At 47.2% G+C, this 11,261-nt stretch overlaps 1 protein-coding gene across 1 annotated transcript; it reads left to right on the top strand.

Annotated features, from left to right (window-relative positions):
- LOC311593688 (zinc finger and BTB domain-containing protein 24-like) lies at positions 1–11,261 on the top strand. Its single transcript, XM_084775121.1, has 3 exons — positions 1–136; positions 5,094–5,175; positions 6,713–11,261. The coding sequence occupies exons 1-3, from the start codon at positions 94–96 to the stop codon at positions 7,413–7,415; spliced, it is 828 nt and encodes a 275-aa protein (XP_084631247.1). The 5' UTR covers positions 1–93; the 3' UTR covers positions 7,416–11,261.

Genomic DNA, 11,261 nt, shown 5'->3' with positions numbered 1-11,261 from the left:
AAATGCAGGGAGAGCATTCATGCACTGACGCTTTTTTTATCGTTGCGGCAAGGCCACTCCCTGCCAGAGTGCAACCACTGCCATAGAAAATTTATGGACGTGTCTCAACTAAAGAAGCATCTGCGGACGCACACAGGTAACACACCACCTCACTGACCCTCCTGGCTGCGCTTGGTATCCCCAGCCCGTGTTTGCTCTGCTAATTACAAATGTGTTACAAGTGTAGTAAGCCCAAAGTAGAGGCAAAATGCCGCCATCGCTGTGGGCGGGAACATTGCATCCCATTGTACGTCAGCACAGAATGGAGATCACGTGATGAACACTGTTCGTGTGTGGAAATTCATGTAATCTCGCAGCACAGTGTCAGTGTCGGTCTGGTTCTGTGTTTCACTCTCAGGACCTTCAGCACTGAAGGTGATAACAATAAATTGTTTAGAAAAGAAAGCATAGCAGACAACCCAAAGCTCTAGAAGTCCTCTCTCCTCTGGAACCGACACGTACACCCCATGCACTTCCCAATGAGGCAGGAATGAGGAGAAGGCAGCATTGGTTTTAAAGTCATAGAAGTCAAACTGGCCCTCTTGTACCTGTGGAAGGGGTGTGTGTTAAAAACAAGCTTATTAGATGTCCCCACTCCTTCACACACTGGGGGAAAGGTTACTCCAACCCCAGGATGCAAGAAGGAAGCATGGCGAGCAGACCACAGGGACAACGGGAAGCCGTGTAGTCCAGTTGCTCTGCTTATAGCTGCACGTGTTGAACATTTTAGAAGCTTTTTAAAAAACAAAAGATAAACTTGTGATTTCAACCCTGAGCTTGTGACTGAACTGGCTGGGACAGAGCCTCAGCAGTCCCCTACCCCACCCAGGTCCCCACTCCCGTGACTCCCTTGAGCTTGCTACCTTAAATCAGGCCACAGTGAAGACTTAGATGGCCTTGCCCAGAAGAGGGATATGGTGTGGCTGTGTTTCAGTAGAATCACTTCCTGTATCAAGCATGGGAGCCTCAGGATGTTCAGTCAAGGGGATGTGGTACAGTGCCGTGGCGGCGGCAGCCACAGCAGATGAGCCGGATGTGGATGTGTTCTGAGGAGGAGCATGCCTTGCTCATGACTAGATGTGGATAGAAGTGAAGGGGGTGGGGGGGGAGGAAGCAACTGAGAGAAACAAACCAGTAGATAGCTTCCGGTGCTGGCTCTGAGGTAGGTCAGGTGCATATGAAGCCTGGAGGTCAGGGACAGATGCACGCCAGCTGTGAACGTGCACGCTGACACATGGCTTTAATAGTGTCCAAGGCTTGGATGAGCTCCAATCCCTGGAAACTACATGGTCAGAAGTGGCCGGTTATCGAGCAGTGCAAGAGAGGAGCTGCTTCCAGCAAAAACTCACTGGGAGTCCCCTGCCTCAGCCTCCTGAGTATTAAGAGCACAGGTGTAGGCTTGCACTTGACAAGACTTCCGGTTTTTATGAGCAAGTAGTCCTTGTATCGGGGTACAAAGGGGAGGGTCTTGGACAGGGTCTTTGTATGACCTGAGGGTCTCTGTAGGACCTGCTCTCTCCAGCTGTCAGTCCAGTGGTGTTGAGAGGCACCGGGAGCCCATTTCCTACCCTGAACCAAGATGTAAAGCTGGGGTTTTGCCAGCACAGCCACACTTGGCTTGAAAACCTAGACTGGCGTTTGTGTCCTGGCTCTTCAAGTGCCCACTCTGTCCAGGTGCGCTGCTGTGCACCAAGCCCTGGAGAAACCGAAGGCACACTAGCTCTCTGCCCCCAGGAGGGTGACCTGAGAGAGCAAGGCAGCTGCTGCTGCTGGGGCTGGGTGTGAGGAAACTGAGTCATGGGCTCATAATCGGATCTCTCCCCTGACCTGGAGCAGGTCGGGCTTGGGATGAACTGAAGCCAGGCAGACTCATGACTGTGGGGGAGGGGGGCTGCTTGTTTGTTTGTGGTTTTGTTCTTGTGAAAGGGTCCTCCTGTCTCAGCATCGCGGGCGCTGGGGTCACAGGTGTGCACTACCACCACCAACCATGCTTTTCCATCAGCCTTACCTCTTTCTCGACAGCAGTGTTCCCAGAAGCCACATTAGAGACTGGAGCATGGCATACTGTGCTGTGGTCAACATGGGAACCAGCTGTGTCTCGCTGCACAGCAGCCACCCTTATGAGTGACTTCTGATGTGCAGAGCAGGTCTAGCCCTCCACCATCTCTGTCCCTTACATGGTGTTAGGCTCCCGTGCTAATGTGGCTACCTTGTCTAGTCAGATGACAAAGTTGATGTCATGGTTTCATTCATAACCTCAGTCTGTGGGTTAGGATCGAAGCTACCCAAGAATCTATGCCTATGTATTCAGATGACCCCATCTGGCTTGTTCCAGTTTTCCTGTGTTCTGGGCCCTCAGGACACCATACCCTTGCAGAGTCTGTATGTATCCATTAAGAATTTGGCCAAGCTGGGTGTGGTGGCGCACACCTTTAATCCCAGCACTCAAGAGACAGAGGCAAGCAGATCTCTGAGTTCAAAGCCAGCCTGGTCTACAAAGTGAGTCCATGACAGCCAGGGCTGTTACACAGAGAAGCCTTGTCTCGAGAAACCAAAAAGAAAAGAATCTTCGCACAGTGTGATGGAGCCACAGAAAGGAGGATGGCTCTTGTGCCCCAGAGTGGAGACCCAACTCAGGAAGGCAGTGAGTGGTGGGTGACTCAGGACATCTGAGCTGTGGTCCAGTCAGACCTGAGGGAGTGAGGATGTGAACCCTCTCCGTTTGCAGTGAATCAACGAGTGGGGCAGATCACCGAAAGCAGGCAGCCACTGAGCTGGGAGGGAAGTCTTTCTTTGTGTCTTGAAAAGGATGTGAGCAGCCTTGGGCAGATGGGCAGAGAAGGAAGGGCCAAGGGATGGGTGCTTAACAGACTGGAGAGAGAGGAGGGTCTTCAGGTCAGGAGAGTGGATGAAGGGCTACGTTATGCTCAGGAGCTCATTGGCCTGGGACAAAGCAGTCATTGCTTGTGTGACAAACTGTCAATACTCCACACTTTAAAAAGTAGGAAAACAGGCAGGGTCATGGATGGCCCCTCTGGAGCTAAGTCGGCTCTGCCCATGTCCTCCTGAGTCATCATCATGTCTGTGGCTTTACCATGGTTCCTGTCTAAGCCCTCAGTAACACACTTCCTGCTGGTCTCTGCTATCCAAGCCCTTCAACCTCTCTCCATCCGTCTCCTGCACCTCCTGACCCAGGCCTCAGCACCTGCCATGCACAGTCTGACAGCACAGCCCACATTACTGGCACACTCCGCGCATGTCATCTTTCTACTTAAACCTCTGTGTGGAATCCGTGGCTCTTCTCCGAGCCCACACTCCTCAGAGTGAGCCCTTGTCCCTCCTGCATATTGGTCACACTTATCCCAGTGTCCTGTCAGGTGCTCCTAGTCTGACCTGATCCTGGATCCTCCACACTCTCCCAGCATCCTGTCTGTGCTTAGTGTTGTTGATAGCAACATTTCAGTCAGCAGTTAGTCAAACACTTCCAAGTTTCCTACCCTCTCAAACACACTGCACACCCTTTCTGAAGTGCGACTTTCCTTCCTAGCTGCACTCTTTGCTGCTGGGCCGTCAGTGTTTCAGAACTGAATAAATAAAAATCTCTAGATGGGGCCATTGGAGATTGGTTCACTCTACCTCCTGAGTTGAAGGAAGGAGGTAGAGTTTACACAGAATAGAACAGAAGCCAGGGTGTCAAAGATTTCAGCAATGTTACGGTTTGAGTGTGTCCTACCAACGTCAAGTGCTGGAAACCCAATAGCTGATAAAAATGTTAAGAGTCAGACCCTCGTGAATGGAGCACTCTGTTCATGGGTCAGTGGACCACTAAGAAGAATGAGTTTAATCCTTTTCCCTTCTCCCTCCCTGGCCTCTTTCTTTCCCGCCTTCTGCCATGAGAGCTGTAAGAAGGCTCTCGCCAGTGTAGGTCCCTGAACTTTGAACATCCCACCCTCCTGAACTGTCAGGAGCTACATAATAAGACCCTGTGTAAGTGTGTGTGTGTGTGTGTGTGTGTGTGTGTGTGTGTGTGTTGCCAACTTTGTGTATTTGAAACACGAGTAGAGCACGTCCATGTGAGAGGTGGAAACTGACCAAGGTCTGAGTAGGCCCGGCTCTGGTTAGAAAGCCTCCTGGTCTTAGCCTTTGGAGTGATAAAAGTTAACGGTGTGAGCGTGCTGATTCATGCAGCTTCCTCATGCATTGGTCCCCTGCTTGGTGGAGCTCGGAGATCTAGTCTGAAAGAGCATCTCAGGTTACCCTCAACCCTGCTGTTCTCTAGTGAGGCCGAGTGTTGCTGCCAGCTTTTTCTAGACTCTTCTCATCTACCTTAGGATCCCTCCACTTTGCCTGTGGTGGGCGTGAGAGTCCATTGCTGCATGTGGAATGTACAAGCTAGCACTGAAACCCCTTGTTGCTGTTAGTGAAGTGGTGGGTCTGAGCACTTGCACATTCCATGTGAGCCTTACACCACTCCTGCTCATTCATTTAGCAGAGTTACTAGAATAGCAGACTTTGTACATATTTGAGGGCGTGCGTGCGTGCGTGCGTGCGTGCGTGCGTGAAGAGCTGTGACTATTATAAAGCTGCTGCTATCCCCAGATGGGGCCAATAGAGCATTTGCTGCCACCATGAAATGGTCTGTCAGTGTAGAGAGGCCCACACCCACTGTTTGCCTTGTTGGTAGTGACTAGCCAGGAAACGATAGGCCCTTTTGGCGGGGGCTGTGATCCAAGAGGGAAATAGATTCTGCACATATTTGGAAGGTAGGTATACTTGTGAGTACTAAACCCTAGTGCTCAGGGGTCCCTTTGTCTAGCGGGTCACCTAGCCCACAACTTCCACAGGGACAAGAGGAGCAAATCAGTGCTTTCATTCCCCACACCCTCTCAGCACCGCATGGAGCGCAAGTGGAGAAGCACTTGCCATCCTTCATGCCCTCTCACAGAGTTTGCCTCCGTCCGCTTCCCATTGTGAGAGTAACATGGTTTGGATGTTGTTTTTTTAATGCCGGTTATATATTTATAAGTGCTTGCCTCTTTTTTCCTTTTTTTAAGGTGAGAAGCCATTTACTTGTGAAATCTGTGGGAAATCTTTCACAGCAAAGAGTTCCCTTCAGACCCACATCAGAATCCACCGGTAAGCTGGTCTGGGTTTGGGAAAGACAGGACAGAGCTCACTAGGCCGTGCTGGCCTCAAACAGGGCCTCTTGCTTCTTTACCTGAGCACTGACATGTCAGTGTAGCTATAAGCCCCACACCTGGCTTCTTAGTAACTGTTCACAGGTATTTTTGTCACGTGGTGGTCCCCTTGAACTCTGGTGTTCTGTGGGTGACCTATACAAGCCTCTTCTCCAGTTGTTGCTATGGTAGAATTTTCTGTGTGGTTTATTATTTTATTTTGTCAATAATTAAATTTCTAACTTAGGCAAAATCAGCAATATTGGTTCTAGCCAATAAAACTTGTGTTGTTGGTTTCATTATTTAATTTTTATTGGGGGAAGGTGGTCTAAAGCTTAAATCTTCATTAGGGCCTGGGGAGGAGCACACCTTTAATCCCAGCACTCGAGAGGCAGAGGCAGGCAGATCTCTGAGTTTGAGACCACCCTGGTCTACAAAGTGAGTCCAAGACAGCCAAGGCTACACAGAGAGACCCTGCGGGGGGGGGGGGGGGGGCGGCCAGGGTAGAGGGCTCGGGTGGTGGCTTAGTGAATGACTGTTAGTTGCATAAGAATAAGGATGTGTTCAGATCTCCAGCTCCAGGGTGAAGCCCAAAGGTGGTGCTGCATGTATGTAAGAGGGTGAAGGTATGTGGGTCCCAGGGATTGTCTGACTGCCAGTCAAGCCGGAATGGCACCAAACTAGGCCACATAGGAAAATTCCATCTAAAAGAAAAAATAGTTCTAAACAAGCGTTTTATTTTGTTTTGTTTTGTTTTTTCAGAAAAATCACTTCAAGATTGGACTTAGGTATATTTCTAAAAGCTTCAAAAATAATTAGGAAGCACTTGAATTTTTAATACTAATACTAATCATAGTATATACATACCTATTTGGCCATTAGACTTCAAAAAGAAGCTGTAAGAATTAAAACCAATATAACATTTACTTTGTTCTCTGAAACATATCACAACAGGATTATAAATTTCAGGCCATGTAGCCCTGTCCCATCTGCCACCCCACCTTACCCCTTTTTTTTAGCCCTTTTTCATTTTTGAGACTTGAAGCCAAAGCACATGGAAGTGGCTCGCTCCAAGTCCGTAAGTTGGAGGAGCCTGTGACAGGAATCAGTCTGTCGTATTCCTGTGCTTTTTTAGGTTTGTTTTTTGTTTGTCTGCTTGCTTGTTTTTAGTGTGAAGCAGGGTTAGAGCTTATGTTAAAGGCTTTGACATGGGTTTAAGGGAAAGTAAACCCTCACGGTCCAGGTGCAGAGTTAGGCGGTCCATTAGCCTGGATTGCTTCTGCCTAAAAATCCTGGAAGAAGCTGGGCGTGGTGGCGCACACCTTTAATTCCAGCACTCGGGAGGCAGAATTAGGCAGATCTCTGTGAGTTAAGGCCAGCCTGGTCTACAAAGAGGACAGGCAAGGCTACACAGAGAAACCCTGTCTCAAAAAACAAAACAACAACAACAAAGTCCTGGAAATAGAAAGCCAGTCTTTCTGTATGTTTTCTTTCAGAGGAGAAAAACCATATTCCTGCAGCATCTGTGGCAAATGCTTCTCTGACTCCAGTGCCAAGAGAAGACACTGCATCCTACATACGGGCAAAAAGCCTTTCTCCTGCCCTGAGTGTAGCTTACAGTTTGCTCGCTTGGACAATTTGAAGGCTCACTTGAAAATCCACAGCAAAGAGAAACACACATCAGATCCTAGCAGTGTTCCTGGCAGTAATGCTGATGAGGTCCGGAACATTCTTCAGCTGCAGCCGTACCAGCTCTCCACCTCAGGGGAACAGGAGATTCAGCTGCTTGTAACTGACTCTGTGCACAACATTAACTTCATGCCAGGTCCCAGCCAGGGCGTCAGCATCGTCGCCACAGCGGAGAGCTCTCAGAACATGGCCACAGACGCAGCTGCTAACCTCACCCTGCTCACACAGCAGCCAGAGCAACTGCAGAGCCTGATTCTTTCCGCTCAGCAGGAGCAAACAGAGCACATTCAGAGCCTCGGTATGATTGGCAGCCAGATGGAGTCCTCACAGACAGAGCCAGTGCACGTCATCACACTTTCCAAGGAAACACTGGAGCATCTCCATGCCCAGCAAGAGCAAACAGAGGCTCTGCAGTTAGCAGCCAGGGCTTCAGATCCAGCTCAGCACCTGCAGCTGACCCAGGAGCCGGACCCACCCCTCCCCACCCCACTAGGCCGGGAGCAGAGCTGACCCGAGGGCATCTGACTCTTCCACTGGGCAAGCAGCAGTGACAGGATGGCTCTTTGGGCCACCATCTTACAGATCCTTAAAGATGTGACATCTAGTCAATGTATTATTTATACTGGGCTGCATTAGAACAGAGTATGTATTGACATGGGCACAATCTGTCTATGTATAAGACCAACTCATATTTAAATATTTAAATAAAGCCGGGCGAGGTGGTGCATACCTATAATTCCAGCACTTGGGAGGCAGAGGCAGGTAGATCTCTGAGTTCAAGGCCAGCCTGGTCTACAGAGTGAGTCCAGGGCAGCTAATGCTACACAGAGAAACCACGTCTCAAAAAAAAAAGATTTCAAAATAATAAATCCATGCTCCAAGACACAGAGTTTCTCTGTCCCATGTGTGCACATATCTTTTCTTCTTCCCATACTTCATGTTACAAAAAAAGTTAACACTTTTCAAGCTCAGAGGGGGAGAAAACCTCCCAAGGTTCCACAGTGCTACCAAACTGTGGTCAGATTCCAACATTTAGTCAAAAGTCTGCTTGAATGAGCTTTAGTTTAAAAACCATGTCTTTAAAAGCAAAATAATAATAATAATTTAAATATTGATGAAGGTTTCACTTTCATCTACTGTATCTCTTTAAGATGGACCATTGTCCACAGCTTAGTGTATGATCTTGTTTAGAACAGAAAGTCATGTGTAGGTTGGGGCATCGGATACGGTGGTTGATTGCATTCTGTTATTTCTCATAGGCAGTATAACTGCCAGTCCAAAACAAGTCGAACTGACTAACTGGTCGCAGCGTCTGTCAGGAGCTTGCCCTTCTGGTAGCTCTTGAATTTTACCTTCGTGTGGTACAGTGGGCTGGTCACGTTACACTGAAGGTAGATTCAAACACACACCAGACTCATGACGCAAAAGCCAACTTTAACAACTTTGGAGTTCAATTTTTTTCTGCAAAACATGGGTTTATACATTTTTAAAGAAGAAGCAGGCTGTTAAATTTTTAATTAAAAAGTCTCCAAAGTGTGAAACTGGATCAAGGTACTCATTCCAGTAAACCAAATTTTGTCAGCTAATGATACTTCGTTTTTATGATAAAGGATTCTAAATTACCTGCAACTTAAAAGTTTGTTAAGTATAGTTTAGGTCCCAAATACACTACTGAATTCTACTTGATCTCAAACTACTGATGTATATTTGCCATCTCTTCTAGAGGTGGCAGTGGACACTCCTCTATTTTATTACTGTCTAGGTTAAGTCTCACAGCATGCCACTTCAGTTTGAGCCTCAGAGCAGAAGTAGCCAGCCTGTGTCCATGATCGTGTGACTTTCCCGTCATCACCAAAAGATCAAGTTATGTCTGGGTGAGATTTTCAAGATCACTGCATTTGCTTGAGTTCTTGCTTATTTCTTAGGAAGCTGGCAGCGATACTAGAGAAAAGAAAAGATGGTGCTAGTAACATAGTGGGAGTAGACGTAGGTTTCAAATCACCGTCTTCTTCACACCAGTTGTTTTCTTACATGACCTGGATTTCCACCCAAATCCAATGTGTTTTTGTAAGTTAAAGAAATAGACAGTTCTTCAGGTTAGGAAGAAAATGAAAGTATTATTTTACCTTTGCCAAGTTACTTTTTTGGGGTTTTGGGGTGGGTTTGTTTGGTTGGTTGGTTGGTTGGTTTAGTTTGGCAAGACAGGGTTTCTCTGTTATAGTCCTGGCTGTCTTAGACTCACTTTGTAGACCAGGCTCACAGAGTTCCGCCTGCCTCTGCCTCCCGAGTGCTGGGATTAAAGGCGTGCGCCACCACCGCCCGGCATCAAATTATGTTTTTATACATAGCATATAAATTGGATTACCACAGTGGTAGATATGTGTCAACTAGAGAATATGAAACTGGGCCTGAGGAGAATAAGCAGCTTACAAACACTGTCTTACTTCAGTATTTCACTTAAATCATGTGTTCACTGCGTGGATGTGCACATGTCAAGGCCACGGGAGGACATTGGGTATTTGGTGTATCACTCTGCCGGTTTTCCTTGAGACTAAAAACTGGTGTCCAGCGAGCCCTCAGCCATCCTGTCTCCACTTCACAGAACCAGGGTTCTAAGCACACATGGCTGTCTTCTGGATTTTTAGCTTGGGTTCTGGGATCCAAACCCAGGGCACCACACTTGCTCAGCCAAAGCCAAGATTGTATTATTTCTAAATCAGTGTTTCACTGTGATGTCTAGGCAGAATTGAACATCTCCTTTCAAGTGACTGTAACTGCAGATGGAGTCTGCACATCTACATGACTGATCACGAGTTAAATTTACTTTATAACAGTCTACTTCTGCACTAAGAAATAAATGGACAGTCATTAAGGCCTGGCAGTGCAGGCCTGTGATCCCAGGAGGCAAGGGTGAAGGCAAGAGTACCCTGAGTGTTAAGGCTAGCCTGAGCTACTTAGACCCTGTAAGAGAAAACAAGGCCTGGGGACGAAGCTCAAAGGGAGAATGTTTTCCTGGCGTGCACAAGCCTGAGCTCCATCCTCAGCACTGGGGGCAGGGGAGAAGTATCAGATACGAAGATTTAAATTTTCAAAAGCCACACGTAACAATAGATGAGAGTAATCTTAACAAAATTATTTCATCCACTGTTGCTGTCAGCCTTAATTGTCAGCACAGCCTATACTGGGTCGTGAGAGAAACAATTGAGGGATTACCGAAGTAGTAGCTCTCCACCTTCCTCGTGCTGTGCCGACCCAACAATAAAATTATGTTTGCTGCTAGTTCGTAACTGTAATTTCGCCACTGTTACAAACTGTAATGTATATGTCTGATTATGCAGATGGTCTTAGGCAACCCCTGTGAAAGGGCTGTTCCACCCCTGAAAGAGGTTACAACCCACAGGTTGAGAGCCACTACTGTAGATCAAGTTGGTCTGTGGACATACGTCTGGGGAATTTTCTTTTTTCTTTTTTTAATGTGTTGCAATATTTGATTTGTATTCCATGCGAACTTACTTTCACATTGCCTTCTATTTAGAAAATGACTTACTGAATGTTTTATTTACATTTTTGTGACTATAATTTTCTTGATTGCTGATTGGTGTCCGAGGGCCCAGCCCACTGCGCACTGCGGGAGGCACCACTCTTCAAGCCACTGGTCCCTAGGCTGCATTAAAAAGCTAGTAAGAGTGAGCCAGTGAGCGAGTGAGCAAGCCGAGTTCCCCCATGGTTCCTAGCGTGACTTCCCTCAGCGATTGATCACGACTTGAAAGTAAAAGCCAAATAAACTCTTTCTTGCCTCAGCGTGCTTTGATCATAGCATTGGACACAGTAGTAGGATGTGACTAGAACATTAGTGGCTGAATAGCTCACCGTGTAATTAATATTAAAATGTGCTAATGAGATTTTACATCCTCCCCTTGATACGAAGTCCTCTAAATAAATCAGCTGTATATGTCTTACTCCCTGCATAGCTCAACTTTGGCAACAGTGTTGACTGGTAGTTTGTGACTTGCCTTTAGGTCTCGTACAGGATATAGGTTAAAAGCCTAAATTCGTCTATGAAGTAGTTCAGAAAACTGGTTTTAATTATGGAAAGAAATACTTAGGTTTAACTTGTAGAGGTCAAGTGCACTTCCTTGGGTTATCTGGCTACATTGTACGCCCTCCCAGGCTATTTCTAGCATGGGATCCAGCCCCAGCCTTGACTGTGTCATCTGACCAGCTGTCACAGGAGGATCTGAAAGTGATGGTTTACTTGCCCTACCTCCTTTTGTGTCTGCAATACACATTCTGCCCCTTGGGGTGAAACTCTTCTGACTCAGTGGCTTTCTAAAAACAAACTCTTTTTTTAAAGGT

The sequence above is a fragment of the Acomys minous genome (assembly GCF_964271855.1).
Source record: "Acomys minous genome assembly, chromosome: 3".
NCBI classification, from domain to species: Eukaryota; Metazoa; Chordata; class Mammalia; order Rodentia; family Muridae; genus Acomys; species Acomys minous.
This window is presented reverse-complemented; position numbering and strand designations above follow the sequence as displayed.

Coding starts and splice junctions, on each gene's coding strand:
- LOC311593688 (XM_084775121.1), top strand. CDS start 94: ATGGACGTGTCTCAACTAAAGAAGCATCTGCGGACGCACACAG. Junction 137..5,093: donor GCATCTGCGGACGCACACAG/GTAACACACCAC, acceptor CCTTTTTTTAAG/GTGAGAAGCCATTTACTTGT. Junction 5,176..6,712: donor ACCCACATCAGAATCCACCG/GTAAGCTGGTCT, acceptor GTTTTCTTTCAG/AGGAGAAAAACCATATTCCT.